General features: G+C 56.6%; 1 protein-coding gene across 3 annotated transcripts; it reads right to left on the bottom strand.

Annotated features, from left to right (window-relative positions):
* Positions 1–552: 552 nt before the first annotated feature.
* Positions 553–21,734, bottom strand: TRPV2 (transient receptor potential cation channel subfamily V member 2). Of its 3 annotated transcripts, none has more exons than XM_017349045.3 (15): positions 21,416–21,734; positions 19,631–19,939; positions 17,532–17,665; positions 14,066–14,356; positions 13,345–13,643; positions 10,030–10,203; positions 9,484–9,639; positions 8,898–8,993; positions 8,161–8,231; positions 7,546–7,711; positions 5,093–5,159; positions 4,652–4,980; positions 3,065–3,192; positions 2,242–2,324; positions 553–763 (listed from the first exon to the last, which is right to left on the bottom strand). In XM_017349045.3, the coding sequence occupies exons 2-15, from the start codon at positions 19,825–19,827 to the stop codon at positions 669–671; spliced, it is 2,286 nt and encodes a 761-aa protein (XP_017204534.2). In that variant the 5' UTR covers positions 19,828–19,939; positions 21,416–21,734; the 3' UTR covers positions 553–668. The 3 variants fall into 3 exon arrangements, with proteins under 3 accessions (XP_017204534.2, XP_017204533.2, XP_051680402.2); XM_017349044.3 differs by having other exon boundaries at positions 8,898–8,996; positions 21,416–21,701; XM_051824442.2 differs by lacking the exon at positions 10,030–10,203 and having other exon boundaries at positions 8,898–8,996; positions 21,416–21,701.
* Between the last annotated feature and the right edge of the window lie 1,859 nt (positions 21,735–23,593).

The raw sequence follows: 23,593 nt of genomic DNA on the forward strand, positions 1-23,593 counted from the left end.
GAGCCGGGCTCAGAAATCAGAGTAGAATGTCCACGGAGTGGGTGGGGGCAAGGGCCGAGTCCAGAGGCTCAGCCCAGGGCTCTGAGCCCGCGCGAAGAATCTGGGGAATGTGCCAAGGTGTTTGGAAAAGCTGGGGCAGAACCTTGGAAGGCGCGGGGGGCGGGGGTGGGGGTCTGTGGACACTGGGGCGGGGAGGTCTTGTTTGTCTTGGGTCTTAGGCAAGAGAATGGCTTGGAGGGGTGGAGAGCGAGCAGTAGGCCCAGCGCCTCAACCAGACCTACTGCAAGGAAGGCAGTAGGTTTGGGAGACAACGTGGAGCTGGCTTCCACAGTTAGCAGACAGCAAGATCAGACACGGCCATGACAGCACGCTCAGCACCTGCGCCAGCGCCAGACACCCAGGAAGAGGGCAGGAGGCAGGGGCCAGCGGCTGAGGGTGTCCGTGTCCAGGCGAGGTGGGAGGACCCGAGCCCCAGACACAGACATGCAGACGTCACCAGCCTGAGGGTCCCAAGCACCCCGGCTCAAATGAGGTTTCCAAGAAGAGACCAAGTTGTGGAAAAAAAAAAGTTTATATTTGCAGCCCAGGTTCACTGGGGCTCCAGGATCAGAAGGTGCGGCGGGAGAGATTCCCTCTGGGTCCTGTCGACCTCCGGCTGGCTTCGGCCATCAGCGGGACTGGAGCAGCTGAAGGGGCAGATGGTCTTCCTCCGAGGCACTGTCCTCCCCGCGCTGCGAGGCTGGAGTGGGGTTCTTCATCACGCCTGCGGGTGGGATGGGAAGCGCTGTGGCTGTGGCCCCTGGGTGTGACCCCAGGAGGCTGCCTCCAGCCACCACAGCATGGAGTGCCCTGTGGACAGCAGGGGCAGAGACCTGCAAGTAGGGGGTGGGGCCTGTACCTGTTGCACCATAGTCCCATGTCTATTCCCACAGGGCCTGTGGAGTTGAAGGCTTCGGCAGGCTCTGGGGTATGGGAAGTGGGTATGGAATGCTCAGGGTAAAGAGAGGGTAGAAAGGAAGCCCATCAGGGCCGGCGCTGTGGCGTAGCGGGTAAAGCCGCTGCCTGCAGTGCTGGCATCCCATATGGGCGCCGGTTCAAGTCCTGGCTGCTCCACTTCCAATCCAGCTCTCTGCCATGGCCTAGGAAAGCAGTAGAATATAGCCCAAGTCCTTGGGCCCCTGCACCCACATGGGAGACCCAGAGGAAGCTCTTGGCTCCTGGCTTTGGATCAGCCCAGCTCCAACCATTGTGGCCAATTGGGGAGTGAACCAGCAGATGGAAGACCTCTCTCTCTTTCTCTCTGCCTCTCCTTCTCTCTGTGTGTAACTTTCAAATAAAATAAATACATTAAAAAAAAAAAAAAAAGAAGAAGAAGAAGAAGAAGAAGGAAACCCATTGGGGCCGGCGCTGTGGCATAGCAGGTGAAGCCATGCCGGCATCCCATATTAGAGCGCCGGTTCGAGTCCCGGTTGCTCCACTTCCAATCCAGCTCTCTGCTATGGCCTGGGAAAGCAGCGGAAGATAGCCTAAGTCCTTGGACCCCTGCACCCACATGGGAGACCTGGAAGAAGTTCCTGGCTCCTGGCTTTGGACTGGTGCAGCTCCGGCTATTGCGGCCAATTGGGGAGTGAACCAGCAGATGGAAGACTCTCTCTCTCTCTCTCTCTCTCTCTGCCTCTCTGCCTCTCCTTCTCTCTCTGTGTAACCCTGACTTTCAAATAAATAAATCTTTTTTTTTTTTTAAAAGGAAACCCATCACAGGTCAGGATCAGGGAGCCAGGAGCTAGGAAACCACAGTTGTCAGGAAAAGGGAAGAGAGCAGAGAGAAGATGAGGCGGGAGCTGTTTCAGATCCCAGACAAAGGGGCTGCTGTGGAGAGAGCTGAGGTGAGAGGAAGGAGTTTGTCTTAGGGAGGGCTGTAGGTGGGACAGGAGGGGCCCACACACCAGGGTGGAAAGGGCCACGAGGGGCCTGAGAAGTGGCTTCTCCTAAGGGATGTGGGCACCAGGGACACCGAGGGGCTGGGGCTTGTGTAGAGGGATCCGCCAGGCTGGACCTGAGGACCCCGGGAGATGCCACCTGTGACAGGGGCAATCCCTGGGGTGGAGCTGCATCCGGGCCACGGTGAGGGCTCTGGTGCCCCCAGACTCTGCATGCCATGTGGCCGAGCAGACACACACCCCACACTCCATAGCCGCCTCCCCGCCGCCTGCTGGGGAGTGCAGCCCCACGGCCACTCACCAGGCGCTGCTGCCCCAGATGGCTCCTCACACAGGGTCCTCGGCAGCGTCTGCTCCCACGTAGCCCAGTTCATTTCTCCCACCCTGAGGGCGACAGGGCGGCTCTGAGGCTCCTGGAAGCTGCCTTGCAGTCTGCTTCTCTCGGCCTCCCATGCGGGTGACACAGCGCACACAACAGCAAGGCTTTACCCAGAGCCCGTCCTGCTGCCCCCAGCCAGGCACCCGCACACAGCACTGGCACAGCACCCACCCCTCTGCTGTTCACAGCCGCACCCAGGGAAGAGTGACTACAATCAGCTGTGTCTTGGTCACGTGCCTTAGACTCCCTGTCTTGTTCACCTGCTGCCCCAAAGTGTCTGTTTCAGGCTGTGTATTTGTCACCAGGTTCCCTCTCCCTAAGCCGGGGCTTTCCCTGGCATGGCAGGGCTTGTTCTCAGGGGAAGGAGTTAGATCAGGCTGGGGGGACAGTTGGGGGTGGGGGTAGAACGCAGAGCAGCCAGGGCAAGGCTGGTGTGCTGGCACCCTGCAAGTCATTCTGGCTGCTTGACAAGAACGAGGGGTCGGGGTCACCAGGGAGGCACCTTCAGACTAAGCCAATAGAACAGGCAGTGGCCGCTGTGGGCCTGGAAGATCCAGCATCCTGGACTTCACCTGCCCCCCAGGGCAGTCCCTGGCCACTCACGCCCTTCCCAGCAGCCCTAGCTCCCAGCAGTGGTCCCCTGGTTTTCAGGAGCAAAAGGCAGGACTGCGCCACAGGTGGGCCCCAGGGAGTCCCAGGTTGCCAAGGCTCCAGCCACCCTCCCCGCCCCACCACCCTCGCTCACCTAAAGCACCAGCGCTCATCAGGGCTGCCGTCCGGCCTGGTGCCCACTGTCAGCATCACGCCTGCCCGCTGCTTCTTCCTCCTGCACCACCAGTAGCCATTCTCCATCTCCAGGACAGAGATAGCTTTCTGGGGACAAAGGACGCATCAGAGAGAGGTGCCTGGGCCCCTGCCCGGAGGAAGACATGCACGGGAAAGAGACACCACAGCATTCCGCAGTCTTGGAATCTGGCTCCAATGTCTCAGCACCTACACCTCAGTTTCCCCGTTTGGAGACAGCGTAAGGTACCCCAGCAGGTGGTGGGGGAAGTCGGCAGAGAGCAAGCACCTGAGAGTGACTCGTTCTTATCCTGTCGCAGGCTCCAGAATCCCACACCAGCAGGTGCCTCTACCCCACCACACACACGTGCCTGCCTCCTTGCACAGGTGAGGGACCAGGCTCGGAGAAGAAGCTTGCCCAGTGTCAGCAGTGAATCAATAGCAAAGTCCCAGTCTCCCCCACGCAAGGCTGTCCCAGTGCTGACTGCCCAAGATCCACCCAACCCTTCTCTAGAAAAAGTAGCTATGGAGCATGGGTTAAGCCACTGCCTGCCACGCCAGCATCCCACATGGGCACCAGTTTGAGACCTGTCTGCTCTGCTTCCATCTCTGCTGTGGCCTGGCAAGGCAGCAGAAAATGGCCCATGTCCTTGGGCCCCTGCACCCACATCAGAGACCCAGGTGGAGTTCCAGGCTCCTGGCTTCAGCCTAACCCAGCCCTGGCAGTTGTGGCCATTTGAAATGAACCAGCAGATGGAAAGTATTTCTCTCTGTCTCTCCCTGCACCCCCATCACTCTGCCTTTCAACTAAACAAAATAAAAGCAGGAGAAGATGGCCAAAGTCCTTGGGCCCCTGCATCCGCATGGGAGACCTGGGGGAAGTTCCTGGCTCCTGGCTTCAGATCAGCGCAGCTCCGGCTGTTGTGGCCAACTGGGGTGTGAACCAGCAGATGGAAGACTCTCTCTCTCTCTCTCTCTCTCTCTCTCTGCCTCTCCTTCTCTGTGTAACTCTGACTTTCAAATAAATAAAATAAATATTTAAAAATAAATAAATAAGTAAATAAATAAATTTCCAGGAAGAAAAACAGAGGTAGCTAATGCCTGTGCTGTGCCAGGGGCTCTCATCAGTACCTCTGCTACTGGGGACTCTTCTCTCTCAGGCTGGGCCAGCCCCAGGACACCACCTCCCCACCAAACCGACCCCCTTTAATGCATGTACAGCACAGAATGGGAGCTCCATGAGGGCCAAGCCTTTGCCTCGTTCTCCGCTGTGTGTGTAACACCTGGAACCATGCATAGCCCTCCATGCATAGCACGCAGGCACACCTGATAAAAAAATGAAGATGATGATGACTCACTGAGCACCTACTGTGCACCAGGCACAGATGCGAGCCCCGGGCATCTGTGAGCTCACCCGATCCTTCCAGTAACCCCACAAAGGGAAGAATGGGTGAGGGAGTCTGGGGGTGGCCTGCCTGCTGAGCTAGGCCTACCCCACCCCATTGGGTGCGGAGCCCAAGCCTTGGGCGGGGAGCCCGGCAGGTGGCACCTGCAGCTTCCAGATGCTCCAGCTGTCGGTGGCGACGCTGTTGACGGTCTCGCTCATGAGGGCGATGAGCATGTTGAGCAGCAGCACGTAGGTGAGCAGCACGTAGGCCAGCAGCAGCAGCAGCACCACCCCGCGGAAGCGCAGCTGCTCCTGGAAGGCCAGCTCGCCCATGCCGATGGTGAACTTGAAGAGCTCCAAGGAGGCGTCCAGGATGCTGCGGTAAGGGGGTGCCTCGTCCTCCTGCCCCGCGCCAGGCTGGCCCACCTCTGTGGCGTTGGGGCCTGCGGGGGTCCTAGAGTTCTGGGCCTCCCGGCTCAGGCTCACCAGGGCTGTGAGAGGGAGGCAGGGGGAGGTCCTTAGGCTGGGGTGACCAGCAGGTGGCTTGAAGGGGCACAGGGTAGGCAGGGGGTAGCAGGGGAAGGGGCTGGAGGGAGCTTTTACCTACAGCAAAGCCGAAAAGGAAGACTAAGTAGACCAGAAGGAAGCGGAGCAGGTCCCGCAGGATGACCTGGAACACATGGGCCCAAGAGCCGGGGTAGGTGACTAGGCCACTGTGCACAACCCCAGAGCATGGCTCCTATGTACACCCACCCCCCACCCACAACAGAGTGCACACACAAGCCCTGTGGAGTCACACTAAGCAGTGGGGGAGGGGTGGTCTTTTTAAAAATATCAGATCATGGGCCAGCGCCATGGCTCACTTGGCTAATCCTTGGCCTTCGGCGCGGGAATCCCATATGGGCACCGGGTTTTAGTCCTGGTTGCTCCTCTTCCAGGCCAGCTCTCTGCTGTGGCCCGGGAAGGCAGTGGAGGATGGCCCAAGTGCTTGGGCCCTGCACCCGCATGGGAGACCAGGAGAGGCACCTGGCTCCTGGCTTCAGATCAGCGCAGCGTGCCGGCTGTAGCAGCCATTTAGGGGGTGAACCAATGGAAGGAAGACCTTTCTGTCTCTCCCTCTCACTGTCTGTAGCTCTACCTGTCAAATAAATAAATAAAAAAAAATCTTAAAAAGAAATATCAGATCACATGGGTTGGCATTGTGGCCCAGCAGGTTAAGCTGCTGCCTGTGCCATCGGCATCCCACATGAGCTCTGATTCAAGACCTCACTGCTCTGCTTCCAATCCAGCTCCCTGCTAATGCACCTGGGAAGGCAGCAGAAGATGGCCCAAGGGCTTGGGCCCCTGCCATCCATATGAGAGACCTGGGTGGAGTTCCAGGCTCCTGGCTTATTGCAGCCATTTGGGAATGAACCAGCAGAGAGCTCTTTCTCTCCCTATCTCTCTGTCATTCTGCCTTTCGAATAAGTAAAATAAATCTTTTTAAAATTTTTTCTGGGGCTGGCGCTGAGGCAGGGGGTCAGAGCCATGGCCAGGGTTTCTTGGCAAGAGCAAGGACTGAAGGTTCCCCTGCTGTGGCATAGTGGGTGGAGCCGCCGCCTGCAGTGCTGGCATCCTATATGGGTGCCAGTTTGAGTCCCGGCTGCTCCACTTCCAATCCAGCTCTCTGCTATGGCCTGGGAAAGCAGTAGAAGATGGCCTAAATCCTTGAACCCCTGCACCCACATGGGAGACACAGAAGAAGCCCCTAGATCCTGGCTTCAGATCAGCCCAGCTCCAGCCATTGCGACCATCTGGGGAGTGAACCAGTGGATGAAGACCTCTTTCTTTCTCTCTCTCTCTCTCTCTCTCTCCCCCCTCTCTGTCACTCTGCCTTTCAAAAAAAAAATAGATCTTTTTTTAAAGTGTATTTATGAAAAAACTGTGCATGGATTTCAAAAAATTTCTTGTACCAAAATAAACTCCCAAATGACCACAATGTCCAAGGCTGGACCAGGCTGAAGCCAGGAGCCTGGAACTTCATCTGTGTCTCCCATGTGGGTAGAGGGACTCAAGTACTTGGGCCATTATCTGCTGCCTTCCCTGGCGCATTAGCGGGGAGCTGGATCAAAAGCAGAGCGGCTGGGACTCCAAACGAGCGCTCTGACTTGGGATGCCAGTGTGGCCGCTGCCCACAATGCCAGCACCCCCACTAACGTTCTGAAGTCCTCTCAGCGTTGTTTCATTGTGGGTTAAGCTGCCACCTGGGATGCTGGCGTCCCATGTGAGCAGTGGTTCGAGTCCCAGCTGCTCTATTTCCAATCCAGCTCCCTGCTAATAGGCCTGGGAAAGCAGTGGAGGATGGCCCAAGTGCTTGGGCCCCTGCACCCATGTGGAGACCTGGATGAAGCTCCTGGCTCCTGGCTTTGGCCTGGCCCGGCTCCGGTTATTGCTGCCATTTGGGGAGTGAATTATCAGATGGAAGATCTCTCTGTCTCTGTCTCTGTAACTCTGCCTTTCAAATAAATAAAATAAATCTTTTTTTAGATTTATTTATTTATTTCAAAGGCAGAAATATAGGGAGGCAGAGAGAGAAAAAGAGACAGAGAAAGTGAGAGGTCTTCCATCCACTGGTTCACTCCCCAAATGACCGCAATGGCTGGAGCTGGGCTGACCCAAAGCCAGGAGCCAGGAGCTTCTTCCAGGTCTCCTATGCAGGTGCAGGGACCCAAGGACTTGGGCCATCTTCTACTGCTTTCCTAGGCCATAGCAGAGAGCTGGATCGGAAGTGGAGCAGCCGGTACTTGAACCAGCGCCCATATGGAATCCCAGCACTGTAGGCGGCAGCTTTACTCACTACACCACAGCGCCAGCCCTCCAAAAATCAATCTTTAAAAAACCAAAGGTCCTCAGATGTGTTTACGGATATCTCCACGCATGCTCGCACGTGAGCCAACCTCCACTGAGAGTCCAGGAGCACGAAGGACACACGGACTAGCTCGGACCCTCCCCTGCCCAGGTTAGCCATGCAGGGCGCCTCCTGCCTGCTCAGGCTGCTGGGTGGCCCTGTCTGTCACCTTCTGGATCATGACGCTGTAGATGCCGGTGTGCTGAAAGCCACGTGTGTAGTACAGCAGGTTCAGCCAGCCCAGCACCAGCGAGGACACCAGCAGGGGCAGGTACCACTCGATGGCCAGGAAGCACAGCACTTGGGACAGCACCGTGAGCAGGGCTTGGAGCAGGCTGTCGGGGGTGGGGGGACAGGGTCCGAGTTGGCTTCCAGGTCATGTGGCAGTGTCTCCCCAGCTCCCACCCTGGCCTCTCCCACTGCAGTGAGGTGACTTGAGGTGCCCTCCGTTGTCTGTCTGGGACTGGACCCAGTGGGGCCCGACCTCCATCTCACACAAATTATTTAATTTCTGGGGGCTCAGCTCCCTCCCCCACCCGGCCCCCTTCAAATGAGGCACTACATGGACAGAGGCTGGGCTCCATGGACTACTAGGATGGGAACAGGAAGGGCCCCCCTGGCTGGACAGCAGCCCAGGCTCCCAGGTCCTGATCCCCTGAATCCTGCAAAGTCAGCCTGGCACCCTCTGCTGCACCTACCCCCCCCCCCCAGGCCTCAGAAACAGCAGAAGGGGCTGGGGGCTGGGGGTGGGGGTGGGGATAGGGAGGAGTGGGTCCCCACGTACAAGAGGATTTCAAAGTAGCTGTCCATGAAGGAGATCCAGATGAACAGGCGGCGGCGCCAGAAGTACCAGAGCTGCAGAGGGTACGGGACAGAAGCTGTGAAACAAGGCCGGCTCCTGCTCCCCAGGGACCATGCCCCCGGCCCCGCCCCCTGCCCCCTGCTCCACTGCAACAAAGCAGCAGCTTCGACTCTGGGTGGGGCACTTCCGAATCCTGCCCAGAGCGGAGAGGGCTCTGGACACTCTTCTCCGCAGGTTCCAACTCCTTTCCCTCTGCCTCCTCCTGGCCTTGCAAGATGCAGCTGTCCCCCTCCCCTCCAGCCAACCTCCAGACCAAGGTCCGCCCCCTCCGGATGGCCCAGTGTGTTCGTGTTCAGCCTGGCTCGTGCAAGCTTGCAGCACCTCCACCAAAAGATGCCCTGCTGGAGGAGTCTTTGGAGCACTGCCCCCCACCCCCACCCCAGGCTTCTGTGTTCCCCAGGGGGAGAGACCCGGGAACAGGGACTTCCAGCTGCACTGCCAAGGAGTCCCAGGTGCCCCAGGAAGCACAGCAGGAGGGAACCAGGGCCTGGAAGGCAAGACCAGAACCATGGTCCTCAACTCCCCCGAGTCTGGTCAGTCTGCCTGGAGCTGAGTGTGAGTCAGGTCCCCATGGAAGAAGGGCCGTGGCTAACTTGTCCCCCTCCTCGTCAGCTGGGAGCTGGGTAGAGTCGGGAGATGGCAGGGGAGGGGATTCTCACCTGTCCTAGGAGGAGGTAGACCCCCCCGAGCAGGATCAGAATGTGGCCCAGAAGCAGCATGGAGTTCCCGGCTGTGGCTTTCAGGGGTGGGAAGCCCTGCTAAAAACACACTCAGATAAGACCTGGGGGTGGGGGAGGGTCTCGCCAAGGGCTCACCCACTGAGAGCAGGGGCCCAGGGAAGTCCGTTCTGGGCCTGAGCTGGGGAACACGGATGCCAGGGAAGGGACACCCCCCTGGTGCTAATCCTCGGAGGGGCACGTTGTGCAGCAGTTGCAAACGTGGGGCCTGCCTGGGTTCAGATTCCGTCTCCACTACTGAGAGCCTGTGTGGCCCTGGGGAAGTTACTTAACCTCTCAGTGCAATCTAAGGATGGTAACTTCATCATCTCAGAGGGTTGCTGTGAGCATTAGGTAGTCAGGACACATCACTTCAAGTACATTCTCATGGTGAGCCCTCAGTAAGGTGAACTTGGTATTGTGAGCCATCTACAGGAGCTTGGGGCCTCCCAAGCAGCCCAGGCCTCCGTGTGAACCCTAGCAGGACGGGGCTGGGGCTCCCCCAGGGCACGCCCTTCCCCATCCTTGCCTTCTCCAGGGCTGGCTGGTGGTAGGCCACGGCGGTGAAGATGAGCATGTAGACCAGGTAACACAGGAAGTTGAAGCAGAACCTGGGGATGAGCCGATCCCATTTCGCCTGCAGCAGCTTGTTGAGAGGCTCCAAAACCACCATGCGGTGGCGGTGCTGGCACAGGAAGGGGAGAGCCACGGCACGTTCAGCACAGATAGATGGGGCACTCACTTCACATTCGGGCCCGATGTGAGGGCCGGGGTGGGAGGGGTGAGATGGAGGGTAGAGGATGGGGAGCCCTCCTCCCCCAACCTCCATGCAAAACCCCACGGCTATGGAGCGACCCAGAGAGGCCCCCGTGGCTGTCATAGGGCGCCTGTGGCATGATCCCCGAGTTGGGAGGGCATGGAGTGGGGAAGGGTTGGGGGTCATGCCTGCTGGGACGTTACAGCCACACCACAGGGTAGGTGTGGTCCAGGAGGCAACCCTGCCCAACCCTTGTGGTGGACCCTCTTGGGAGCTCGGCCGGGCCCTCTGGGCACAGGTACGCCCCTGCAGGCTCACCGGGCTCCTGGAATGAAAGGCGATGATCTCCAGCACGGAGTTCTCCTCCCAGCTGTCCACAGAGGCCAAGTCGTACAGTGACACCCGGACGGGCCCGTAGCACCACTCAGTGAACTTTCGAGAAAGGGACTGGCACGGTGCCGAGAACTCCCGCTGCAAGATGTGCTTGAAAATCTACAAGGCGGCCATGTGAGCTTGCCAGCTGGGCCAAGGCTGGGAAACACACAGCCCCCGCCCCCGTGCAGAGCTGCCCTCGGGCTGCGGCAGTCATGTGCGCATCCCCGCGTGCTTAGCACAAGGCAGACTTCACCCACCACTAACTACCAACATTTGCCCCAGCTGGCCAACCAGCCTGGTTCCCACTGCCCAGCCCCAGCCCTGTGGCCCTCTTTCCTGGACTCCTCGGGGGCATCGGGACCCCCACCCCAACCCAGAGTCACCCAGGTTCCTTGAGATCAACTAATAGCGTTATAGGTGTGCATATTTCTGCGGTCAGAGTCCAGCACTTTCAACAGGCTGAAAAGGGACCCTTAACCCAAGTGGGTTCACAAACAAGGAATTGGGCAGGGGTGGGGCGGGTACAGATTGGGCAGCTTCCATGGCCACACAGCTGTAGATGACAAAGTGGGGCTCATGTGCCCCAGAGGGTGCTCCAGGAAACTCAGGGTGCCACTATTAAAACATCCATCTCTGTTTATTTTTATCTTCACCTTGCAAAATGCTCGTACTCTAAGCACTGGCCCTGTGTAACTGCACAGATGAAGCCAGACCTCACAACCACGCCCAGGCAACTGGTAAAAGTCATTTGGAAACAAAGAGCTGGATCGTGCGAACTCTTTCCACCAAAATAACTTCCAAGTGAATCACAGTTGGAGGCATTAAAAATAAAACCGCTGAAATTGAGATGGTAACATGGATATGCAAATATACAATCACATACCTAATTATACAGAATATACAATAATTACATTAGATGAGAGTATTTCAAAAATCTCATGAAAACAATGGAATTAAAAGACACATTTAGAAGCAGGCTTTGTGGTGCAGCAGGTTAAGCCACCACACCTCATATCGGAGGGCCTGGGATCAAGTCCTACCCCTGCCTTCACATCCAGCTCCCTTCCAACGCACCAGGGAAACAGAGGATGATGGCCCAGGTACTTGAGTCCCTGCCAATCATGTGGGAGACCCGGATGGAGTTCTTGGCTCTTGGCTTCAGCCTGACCCAGCCCCAACTGTTAAGAGGATGAAAGATCTCTTTCTGTCTCTCTGTTTTTGTCACTCTGCCTTTCAACTGAATAAACATTAATTGAAAAAGAGATGGTTTTTTGTACAGATAACTTTTTGCACAGTAAGCATTTGGCACAGTGGTTAAGATGCAGCTTGGGGGGCCAGCACGGTGGCATAGTGAGTAAAGCCGCCACCTACAGTTCCGGCATCCTATATGGGTGCTGGTTTGGGTCCTGGCTACTCCGCTTCCAATCCAGCTCTGCTATGGCTTGGGAAGGCAGTAGAAGATGGCCCAAGTCCTTGGGCCCCTGCACTCGCCTGGGAGACCTGGAATAAGCTCCTGGCTTCGGATCGGCACAGCTCCAGCTGTTGCGGCTATCTGGGGAGTGAACCAGCGGATAGAGGACCCTTCTTTCTCTCTCTCTCTCTCTCTGTCTGCCTCTTCCTCTCTCTCTATGTAACTCTGACTTTCAAGTAAATAAATAAATCTCTTTTTTTTTTTTTTTTGACAGGCAGAGTGGACAGTGAGAGAGAGAGACAGAGGTCTTCCTTTGCCGTTGGTTCACCCTCCAATGGCCGCCATGGCTGGTGTGCTGTGGCCGGCGCACCGCGCTGATCCGATGGCAGGAGCCAGGTACTTCTCCTGGTCTCCCATGGGGTGCAGGGCCCAAGCACTTGGGCCATCCTCCACTGCCTTCCCGGGCCACAGCAGAGAGCTGGCCTGGAAGAGGGGCAACCGGGACAGAGTCCGGCGCCCCGATCGGGACTAGAACCCGGTGTGCCGGCGCCACAAGGCGGAGGATTAGCCTAGTGAGCCGCGGCACCGGCCAATAAATAAATCTTTAAAAAAAAAAAAAAAGGATGCAGCTTGACACGTCACATGTCAGAGTCCTGGCTACTCTGCTTCTGATGCAGCTTCTTCCTAATGCATACCCTCGGGCGCAGCAGATCATTATCAGGTACTCGGGTCCCCACAGCTCCCATGGGAGATCTAGACTGAGTTCTGAACTCCTAACTTCAACCTCCCCCAGCCCTAGGGTGTCACTGGTATGTGAGGAATAAGCCAGCAGATGAGAGATCTCTCTCCATCTGTCTCTCTGTATCTCCATCTCTCTGCCTTTAAATAAAGTGAAAATAAATAAGTAAAATTGTTTAAAAAAAAGCTTATATTGGTGCAAAAGTAACTTTAAAATTCACGCATAATTTTTTCACTATATACATTTTTCATGAACTTTCTTTTTCTTAGAGATTTATTTATTTGAAAGGTAGATCTAGTGCTGGCACTGTGGCATAGCAGGTAAAGCCACCTCCTGCACTACTGGCATCACATATGGGTCCCGGTTTGAGTCCTAGCTGCTCCACTTCTGGTCCAGCTCTCTGCTATGGCCTGGGAAAGCAGTAGAGGATGGCCCAAGTCCTTGGGACCCTGTACCCACGTGAGAGATCCGGAAGAAGCTCCTGGCTCCTGGCTCTGGCCAATGCAGCCATCTAGGGAGCAAACCAGCAGATGGAAGCCCTCTCTCTCTCTCTCTCTCTCTCTCTCTCTGTATAACTCTGCCTTTCAAATAAATAAATAAATCTTTAAAAGAGAGAGAGAGAGAGAAGAAGGGTAGATCTACAGAGAGAGAGGGAGAGAAAGAGATCTTCCATACACAGGATCACTTCCCAGATGGCCACAACAGCCAGGTCAGGATCAGGCCAAAGCCGGTACCAGGGACTCCATGTAGTCTCCTTTGTGGGTGCAGGGGCCCAAATTCTTGGGCCATCCACTGCTGCCTTCCCAGGCACATTAGCAGGGAGCTGGATCAGAAGTGCAGCAGCCAGCACTCAAACCACTATGGGATGCTGGTGCCATAACCAGCGGCTTAACTCTCTGTGCCACAAGGTAGGCCCCTTTCATGAACTTTCTGAAGTGCCCACGTACCAGAAGTGCACACGGAAAACTGTCTACTAATAAGGGCATGTGTATGAGTAAGTGGAGAGACCTCTATCTTGACCACCCGTCCAGGTGCTTTCTGTAGAAATGTTGGGGTGAGTCCTGCTCCCGCCTGGAGGGGTGGGGAAGGGATGGGGTGCTCCACTCACCTCGATTTTTCCCTCCTTGGCAGCCAGCTTCAGGGGTGTGAGGCCCTCAAGGTTGGGGATGCCCTCCAGCTGCACGTTGGGGCAGAGGCGGGCCCCTGCCTGCAGCAGCCCGTCATACATGCGGACCACCAGGGCGCTGTTCTCGGCCGAGTCGTCGGCGATCATCACCAGGGCGTGCAGCACTGTGTTGCCCAGGGAGTCCTGGGCCTGCAGGCTGGCGGGCTGGTGCGGGTTCTCCAGGAGGTAGTTCACCACGTCCCACTGCTTGGTGCATGCGGCCAGAGAAAGGGGCAGCTCGCCTGCAGGCCGAGGGGGGCAGCTTGGGCCTTGGGCCTCCCGGCTGCCCCCCGCCAGCTCTCCCAGCTGCTCAGACTGGGTGTAGAACAGCAGCCAACCAATCAAGGGTCCTATCTCGCCCGCCTCACTCTCTCATCTTTGCCAGAGCCTGGGTGCACTGCCTGGTCCAGTCTCAATGCACTCGAGTTCTAACAGCCCACTGCCCTCCAGAGTCTCAGCCTGGAAACATGCCGAACCTTCTGGGCCAGACGCAGATAAAACATCTCTTAAGACAAATGGCTTTTGCAGGCAGCTGGTGGTTAAAAGCGGGGCGTTGGGGGTATATAGACCAGGGTTTAAGTGCCAGCTTTGCCACACACTAACCACATGACCTTGAACAAGGTCACCTTCTGTGCCTCAAATTAGTCGAGAAAGGCTCACTCACCAAAATAGAAGCAGGTGTCTTGGTTCTTCTGGAAGAAGTGCCCACAGGCCTTGGCGTGCACATTGGCTCCATTCTCCACCAGGAGTTTCACGCACTGCAGGCTCCTCTTCTCGATGGCAATGTGCAGGGCGCTGTGGCCTCGGTAGTACTCATCCGTGCACTGGGCGTTCACCAGGGGCTGGGGATTGCCAGAGTCCCTGTCAATCTCCAGCAGCGGCTGGATGCAGGCGTTGACCCCATCCTGAAGATTCAGCACTGCCTTCATCAGACACGTCTTCCCCGTGGAGCCCTCTGTGGGAAACAGGGAGAGGAGGGGGCACTGCTGTGGACAGGCCCGGAGCAGCTGGGCTGCCTGCCAGCTCATACAGCAAGCCCAGCCTCCAAAGCACCCCTTGGGAGGATAAAAAAAGATCGCTGCACATGCTGGTAGGAACACAGCCATGCTGCAGGGAATTAGGCTCCAGGCGATGAGCATTCAAATACCAACAAGGGCAGGCATCAAGCTGGTTAAGAGCCAGTTAAGATACCCAAGTCCCACATGGGAGTAGCTGGGTTTAAGTCCCAACTCCAGCTCCTGATTCCAGCTTCCTGCTAATGCAGATTCAGGGAGGCATGGAGATGGCTCAAGTAGTCGGGTTCCCTGCCACCCACATGGGAGACCTGGATTGAGTTCCTGGCTCTCAGCTCTGGCCCTGGCCTATTCCTGGCCATTGTGAGCATTTCAGCAGTAAGCCAGCAGACAGGAACTCTCTCCGTGTCTCTGTTTCTGTCTCTCTCTCTTTGCCTCTCAAATAAACAAGTAAAAATTAAGATTAACTATCAGCAGGCATGACTACAGTTTCTGCCCTTCAAGTAACAATGTCGACACAAGAGCAGTATCTGTAAGTGGATCCCCGACTTTGTGGCTTTCTCTCTTCCAGCGTGTTGCTTGGCTTCTGCTAACCTCAGTTTTCCTCACTGTAAGATGGGACTATTTCAGGGTTATCACTGTTAGAATTAAGTGGAGGGCCGGCGCACGGCTCACTAGGCTAATCTTCCGCCTTGCGGCGCTGGCATACCTGGTTCTAGTCCTGGTCGGGGCGCCGGATTCTGTCCCGGTTGCCCCTCTTCCAGGCCAGCTCTCTGCTGTGGCCAGGGAGTGCAGTGGAGGATGGCCCAGGTGCTTGGGCCCTGCACCCCATGGGAGACCAGGAGAAGCACCTGGCTCCTGGCTTCGGATCAGCGCGGTGTGCCGGTGGCAGTGCGCCGGCCACGGCGGCCACTGGAGGGTGAACCAATGGCAAAGGAAGACCTTTCTCTCTGTCTCTCTCTCTCTCACTGTCCACTCTGCCTGTCAAAAAATAAAAAAATTAAAAAAAGAACCAAGTGGAGTAATATAAACATAGTGGTTAGTACACAGAGGGCCTGACACACAGCAAAGTTGAGGCCAGAAAATATAAACAACCTAAATGACCACCGACAGTGAACTGGTTAACCGAATTATAGTAAATCTACACAGTGCAAAACTAGTTTGCGGTTGTTAAAATGACCGAATTGGAGCCAGCGTTATGGTGCAGCGGGTTAAGCCACTCACTGCCTGCAACACCAGCGTCTCATATCAGAGTGCCAGTCTGAGTCCTGGCTGCTTCGCTTCCCATCCAGCTCCCTGCTAATGCGCCTGGGAAATCAGCCGAAGATGGCCTAAGTGCTTGGGTCCCTGCCACCTATGTGAGAAACCTGAGTGGAGCAACTGGCTCCTGGCTTCAGCCTGGCCCAGCCCCAGCCGTTGTAGCCATTTGGGGAAGTGATGGAGAATCCGGATCTCTCTCTCTCTCTCTCTCTCTCTCTGCCTTTTGAATAAATAAAAAAAGCTTTTAAAAAAACTAAATGAGTTGGATGTATACTGACCTGGAAAGTGCTACAAGATGTGGGGAGGAGAAGTGCCCTATAACTTGGTGTATGTGGCAAGACCCCATTCATGTAAATGCAAATACTTCAGAAGTTCATGGAAGTGGAATCAAATGACAACATGCATTTTCCATGAACTTTTAAAAGATGATTAAAAATTATCTTTGAGAGGCAAAGAGAGTCAGAGACAACTCCCATCTCCTGGGTCACTCCCCTAAATTCCTGCAATGACCCAGGACTGGACTCAGCCCAGGCCTACGGCATGGGTGGCAGGAACGCAATTACGTAAGCCATCATCACTGCCTCCCAGGTGTGCATTAGCAGGGTGCCAGTTCAAGTCAGGAGCCAGAGTGGGGAATCAAACTGAGATAGGCTGATGTGGGAGGTGGGCCTCTTAACCACTAGGTAGAGACCCACTCCTTCCACAAACTTTTCTAAGTACTCCTATAAACCTATTTATTAAGAAAGTTCAAGAAGATGTATTCCAAACCATTAACAGGGACCCAGGGTGACAGGTATACCTCTTCTTGATTCATTTCTTTACTGTTTGAATTGTCCAGAGTGCACACACTTTTAGCCCTAAAACGAAGGCTTTGAGATTCGGGGCAAGGAGTGGTCTTACTGGGAGAAGTGTTTTATGTGTTATATACTGCATTTCAACAACACTGTTATTAAAAGGAAGAAGGGGGCTGGCACTGTGGCACAGAAGTTTAAGTCTGTCTGCAGTGCCGGCATCCCATATGAGTGCCAGTTCGAGTTCCAGCTGACCCACTTCCAATCCAGCTCCCTGCCAATGCACCTGGGAAAGCAGCAGAAGATGGCCCAAGTTCTTGGGCCCCTGCACCCACATGGGAGATCTGGGTGAAGCTCCTGGCTCATGGCTTTGGCCTAGCCCAGCCCTGGCCATTACGGCCATTTGGGAAGTGAATCAGTGCATGAAGATCTCTATCTCTCTCTTTCTGCTTATTTATTTGAAAGGCTGAGTTACAGAGAGGCAGAGGCAGAGAGAAAGAGAGAGTGATCTGTCCGCTGGTTCTCCCCAAATGGCCGGAGCTGAGATGATCCAAAGTCAGGAGCCAGGAGCTTCATCCGGGTCTCCCATGTGGGTGCAGGAGCCCAAAGACTTGGGCCATCTTCCACTGCATTCCCAGCCCTAGCAGAGAGCTAGATCAGAAGTGGAGCAGCTGGGACTTGAACCAGCACCCATAAGGAATGCTGGCACTACAGGCAGTGGCTTTACCCGCTACCCCACAGCGCCAGCCCTCAATAAATATATTTTTAAAAAAAGAATAATAATAACAATAGGAATCTTTTAAGTATCCATTCCACCACCAAAATGGGCGAGGAGAGCAGAGGTAGACTGGGCACCCAGTGGGATCAGAAAGTGGGAGGTACAGCCTTGGCAGTCAGGGGGACTGACCTCCATCAGCTTCACCCACAGCACCCCAGCAGCCACTCCAGCAGGAGAGCTACTAAGAACACTCGCCCCTCAACCCCTAACCACGGCCCAGGCCCACCCAGTCAGCCCAGCCGTCAGCCCACAGGACTCGAGCCCAAAGGGTGCCCCGGGGCGGGGTACCTGTGTACTCTGAGTCGGTGAGGTACTTGCTGGTCCGGCGTAGATACTCTAGTAGCCCGGCCAGATCCTCGGGGTTGCCCCGGGCAACCACGTTGAAGAGCCGGTCACGGTCAAAGCGATTCAGGTCCGGCTGGCTGTGGAGGATGGATTTCGTGACTTATGGTGGGGAAGATTCCAGGCTGCCTACAAAGTCCCCGGTTTCAGGGTGCCCTGTGGGAGCCCTTCTGGGGGCCTCAGCCTTCCCAAGGCAGACCAAGGGGACCCCCAAGTGCTCAGAGCCCCAGGAGGAGGACAGAGGACGTTTCTGAACTCCCCATCACCCCAGTCCTCACAGACGCTTAGCACCTGCCATGAAACAGCCTCTCTGCAACAGACTCCTTATGCCACGCGGTCGACTTCAGCACAGGCAATTGGACCGCTCTTGAACTTGAGTCTGGGTCTGCACGGAGCTGCATGCATCACTGGCTTTGAAGAAGGAATGGCGAAGAGCTCGCTCCTCCTCTCAGAAAGCCTGTGCTGACTCTTCACGGAGCCCTCCGCATCGTCCATCCTCACTTCAGCCCTCTGCACTGGGAGGCACTCTACTCCATTAGCTAACAGGCAAAGCAACTTGCCACAAAGTCGCTCCTGGCCTCTCCAGGGCTACCTCGCCATCCTGACTCCAACCCCCCAGAGAGAGTCCAGGCTGAGCCACAAGAGGTTTCTCAGGGCCAGCCTTGGAGGATCCCATGGGCCCAGTGCCAAAATGTATCAGACGCTGATGGAGAGTTACAGAGAAGCCAGGCTTCTGGGAAATTTATCCCAAAGGAGGGGTTTCGTGGCTCAACAGAGCCCAGCAGCATCTGGTGATAGGGAAGTGGAAGGGGAGGGGCTGTGGCACCCTACATAGGAGACAGCTCACCCCTGGGGCCCCTGGCATTGTGAGCAGCAGGCGTGAAGGAACAAAATGGGGGGTGTATTTGATGCTTTTGGGGATTGCCAGGTCCCCGCTAAATGAAGCCTGGGATCCTCCACTGCATGGGGTGACTGTTGAGTCAGTCGCGTTTTTAAGCTGCTTGGCTGTGAGCAGGTTGAGAGCCAGTCCCTGCTTCCTCAACACCAGGGCTGTCCTGCCCTGGCCTGGCCAAACATACCGTCCTCCATTCAGCAGGCCACGCGGCCACAGCACGACCATGAGGGCTCAGCTGCTGGCTTGGGAGCCTTATGGGCAATCGTCTGGGGGAAGTGGTCAGCTGGACAAAGCACTTCCGGTTACCACGGTGGTACATACTTCCGGGGTAGGGAGGTCCAAGGAGGGCACAGATTGAGGCTCCAGAGGGCAAGGAGGGGCCTGTTCTGCCTCTGTTGGGCAGGCTCCACTGTTCCCAGAGCCCCTCGGGAACTCTGTCCTGCACTGGTGCTAAACCACACCACCACCATCCTCCAGCAAAAACAGCACAGGCGGCTCCAGCCTGGGACGCCAAGGCTGGTGGCTGCATCTCAAACATGAGGAAGGAGAAAGGAGGAAGAGGGGCCCTCCTGGGGTACCCAGCCGTGTAGTACAGGCCCCATAGCAGGGCAAGGTCGAGGTGGGAGGCCAGGGGCAGCTTCGCATCTCCCCAGCAGGATTCCCATCAGGCATAGTGGACTCACACACGGTCTGAACTGGCAGCAAGACGACAGAGAAATAAAGAGAAGGAGACTCCAGGCACAAGCCCATTGGGCCCACCCTGCTGAGTCCACATCCCCTGGGGTGGCCGCTTCGGCCTTGGGGCAGAAGCAAGGAGCACTGGATGTCTTGGAATCTCCCCGGTTGGTTGCAGCATGGATCCTGCTACCATCCCCCACAGGGAACATGACAGGAATGAGGGTCAGGGCACCCATAAGGGGGAACTGAGAGAAGTTGTGTAGTTAGCTGGAAGAATTGTGTCCCTGCTACGAAGAACATGGCCTCAGAGGGCAGAAAGCCAAGAATGAGGCCCATGAGAGCTGACCCAGGACACCACAGACTGTGGGGAAGGCACGCTAGTGCCGGGCTGGCCACTGCATCAGCCTTGGGGTGCTCTGCTGGAGCTGATCGGGGTCCCCTCTTGTCCCACCCCCATCTGCTGCTGCCTCACCTGGCACCCGCATCCTTTCTGTAGTTGAGGTTCACTTTGATCTGAGGAGGGAAGTTGCGGTCCTCGCCCTGGAACCGTGACTCCATGGGAGGCGGCCCCGCCCCATAGCCCAGCTGCGCCTTGTCCACCTCAGCGCCATCTTGGCCTCCATCTGACGTCTCCAGCCGGAAAGCTGGAGGGCTGGAGGGTGAGGTCATCCCAAGGCAAGGAGGTCGCTCCAGGCAGCTGGAACCTCTTGTGCAGATGAAGCCGTCAGGGGTCCCTCCTTCCTCCCAGCTCCTAGGTCCGGGTGGGCCTGGCGGCTGGGGCCTGCAGAAGGAGATGTTCAGAAGCTGCGTGTGAGAAGACCCACCCACTGAGCAGGGGCGGAAGTGAGCTGGGAGAGAGGTGCAGTGGGAGGAGACGGACCCGGCTCTGCGACCTTTCTCTACACAACATCTTGCCCTGCAGTCAGTATTCACAACAGATAGGAAGTGAGATGGGGCAGGACACAAGCCTCCGTCATTTTAAGTTCTTGTTACCCTGCCTTCTTGCAAGAGGCCTGTTCAGTCTCACATCCTGTACTGTTCCCATCCCACCCTTGCATTCTTCCCCAGGTTTTAAAGCCTGCAAAAATACTTGAAAAAACTATATAGAGATGCTCACCTCCACCTACCCCCCCACTCCCACCCCTAGCCCAGCTAGGAGCTAAAAAGGCCCAGCCTGCTAGGGTCTGGGCCCTCTGCCATGTGTTCAGTCCATGTGCACGCTGGTAGCTGGTCAACCTCTGCGAGTTTATTGTCTCTGAATAAATCCGGTCGGGCTGTGAGTTCGTATCCTGCCTCCTCTCTGTTCTGTGCGCTTTTCCTTGCAGCAGGCCATCACCCCTTCACCGTAGTGGAAGGAGCGACCACAAGGAAACCATTGGGAAACCACCAGGGCATCAAACCCCCATTTTGTCACCAGGGCAACTGAGGCTCAGAAAGGAGAAGTGACTTTCCCAAGCCCACCCGCGCTGGGGGCAGAGCCAGCTCTGCCGCCGTCTCAGTCTTTCAGGGCCCACTGACGCTTCCTGTCTGTCTCAGGTCTGTGGGCACCGGTTGCCACTCCTCAGTGCCCCCGCCCCGGAGTCTCCGGGGAGGGGGCTCAGAGACCCCTCGCTGGCTGAGCCGCTCCCTCTGCACCTACGTCAGACCCTAAACCGGGATTAGGGAGTTCAATAGACAGCAAGGTTTCACTCTCACAGGCAAACTGAAACCACAGCCTTTATCACACAGCAAGGGGCAGGCCAGGGCGGGCAGGAGCAGAATGAAGGAATTAGAAGGAGTTAGAGATGCCTTAGGAGACAAAGGGGAGAGGTCAGGGGTCAGGGAGCAGGCCAGGCTGGGAGGTGGAGGGGTTTGGGTTGCCCCTTGGGGGCTAGGCCCACCCTCAGGCTACCTCAGGGTGGTGAATTTTTCCGCAGAAACAGAGGAGGCTGGACCTGCTCAGGTGCCACCACTTGTGGTGGTGACCCACCACCACTCTGCCCACCCTGGGGTGCAGGCATGCTGCTAGCCTGGTTTATGTTTCCACCCAAACCCTGGCCAGAGCTGCCTTCCTGGCCAGCACGCAGTCCACCGCAGCAACAGCTGTCTGTCCAGCCTCCGACCCCACCTCCCAGGGCCCCACCCCCACTCACACACCCTGGAAGCAGAGAAAGGGGTCCGGGGTCCAGGTAGAGAGAGAGACAGACCCCCGTGCATATCCAGGCTCCAGGCTGGAGAGACAAGGGGCCCGCCGGGGCTTCCCCGCCCCGTCACTCACCAGTCAGGCGTGGGGCCCGAGCCCCTTAGGACGTCCCGGGGATTGCCCACCGATTTACGCCCAGGCTGAGTCCAGGGTGAGGCAGACGGCCGGGCCCTGCGCGGATCACGGGGCTCCGGGAGCCTCTCCGGCAACGGGGACTGCGGGAGGAAGTGAGGCCGGGAGGGGCGGCGGGCGCTGACAGTGGAGGAGCCGCAAGCACCTCCCCGCCCTGCTCGGAGCTAGCAGATTGTGGCGCCTTGGTGTTCCCCGCCTGCAGCCCACCCGGCCAGCAGCGCGGTGGGGAGTGGGGGTCAGGGCAGGCTGGCTACCAGAGACTGACCATCTGGACACTGGCCACACCCTGCTCCGCGGGAGACACGCCCCGCCCCCGCAATCCTCCCACTCCATTCCCCCCTCCCCGCCCTAACCCTGAAGCCCAGGTGGGGATTGGGGGGGGGGGCATCAGAGGCAGCCCCTAGATGCTGGGACCTTGTCTCTAGTGGGAGCTGGCATGGGGTGAGGGATTCTCTCCCCTCCCCACCATATATCTTCCAGCAGCCCTGAGGCTGTAACTGAGTCCTGGCTGACCCATGGGAAGAGAGAGAGCGAGAGCGAGAGTGAGAGCGAGAGCTGATGCCAGAGGCCCTCAGGGACAGGAGAGGTTATGCCCATCAGACATCCCTGGGAAACATCCCCCTCCATACCACCCAAACCCCCACCCAGACCTTTCCCCCAGTCTCCTGACCCTGGGCACCCTGATGGCTTCAGAGTTGCCCTTGTTAAAGGCAATTCCAGCACCAGCCAGCAGGTGGCGACAGGGAGGCCAGTGTGTACTAGCATAGCTGAGAATCCCTGCCTCAACGCTGGTCTGGGCTCAACTTTGGAGTTTGGGGACACAGAAACCAAGGAGCCTTAGGACGCCTCCCTGTCCCTCACCCACCCCCTAGCCCCTGTCCCGGCTCCAGATCCAGAATTTGTCTTTCTGCCTGGTCCAAGCCACTATCTACTCTCCCCGAGCCACTGCAGGCTCCTCCAAACCAGTGTTCCAGCTTCACTCTTGCCTCGCCCTCAGCCTCATAATCCATTCTCCTTACAGTAACTGAAGCAAGCTGCTAAATAGGAAAACCAGATTTCCTCACTCCTCAGCTTAAACCCACTTCCGCCCAGCCGTGGCCTTCCACAGCAATGGGAATAAAATGCAAATTCTTTCACATGACCCAAGGTGCAGCCCAGATGTCTTTCTGCATGGCTCCACCTGCATCTTTCATTGCAACTGTCTTGCACAGCTCAGCAGCCATGGTGGCTATTATTACAGTTTAAATCAATCATAACACGAAATTAAACGTGCAATTCTACTGCCCCTCAAGCCCCGTTTAAACGCTCAAAGGACAGCACAGATATAGAACTTTCCCATCAACATACAGAATACTATTGGCCAGTCCTGCTGTAGACACGCTGAACACATTTCAGTCTCCCCAGCATGCATGCCTCTTTTGTTGTAAAAGCTGCACACACACACACACACACACAAAATCTAGCCAACTCCTACTCATCTGTTGCCTGTCAGTTTAAACATTTCCTCTGGGTAGACTTTCCTAGACACTGGACTAGGCTGGGGGTCCCCACGATACCGTGTATGTACATTAATCGTTTGATTCATCTTTTTTTTTTTTTCTTTTGACAGGCAGAGTGGACAGTGAGAGACAGAGAGAAAGGTCTTCCTTTGCCGTTGGTTCACCCCCCAATGGCTGCTGCAGCCGGCGCACCGCGCTGATCCGAAGCCAGGAGCCAGGTGCTTCTCCTGGACTCCCATGCGGGTGCAGGGCCCAAGCACTTGGGCCATCCTCCACTGCACTCCCTGGCCATAGCAGAGAGCTGGCCTGGAAGAGGAGCAACCGGGACAGAATCTGGTGCCCCGACCGGGACTAGAACCTGGTGTGCCGGCGCCGCAAGGGGGAGGATTAGCCTAGTGAGCCACGGCGCCGGCCCTGTCTGGTTCATCTTTAACAAAAGCAAATACTTCTTGAGAACTCACAACAATTCAGACACTGCACCAAGGCTTTACAGGTAAGTCTGAGGGCCTCTCTATTTCACAGAAGAGGAAAGTGAAGGTGGGCAAAGTTAGGACCTCATCCAAGGTCATGGGCTAGGGAGAAAGCAAGGGTTAGAATCCAGAGCCATACCTTTACCCACCAT

This window comes from Oryctolagus cuniculus, chromosome 17 (genome assembly GCF_964237555.1).
Source record: "Oryctolagus cuniculus chromosome 17, mOryCun1.1, whole genome shotgun sequence".
NCBI lineage: Eukaryota > Metazoa > Chordata > Mammalia > Lagomorpha > Leporidae > Oryctolagus > Oryctolagus cuniculus.

Excerpts from the sequence above, each read along its gene's own strand:
- TRPV2 (XM_017349044.3), bottom strand. The coding sequence starts at position 19,827 with ATGACCTCACCCTCCAGCCCTCCAGCTTTCCGGCTGGAGACGTCAGAT. Across the intron at positions 9,640-10,029 it reads CCTTTCATTCCAGGAGCCCG|CACCGCCACCGCATGGTGGT; the intron begins GTGAGCCTGCAG and ends TTCCTGTGCCAG. Across the intron at positions 4,981-5,092 it reads CCTTTTCGGCTTTGCTGTAG|CCCTGGTGAGCCTGAGCCGG; the intron begins GTAAAAGCTCCC and ends TCCCTCTCACAG.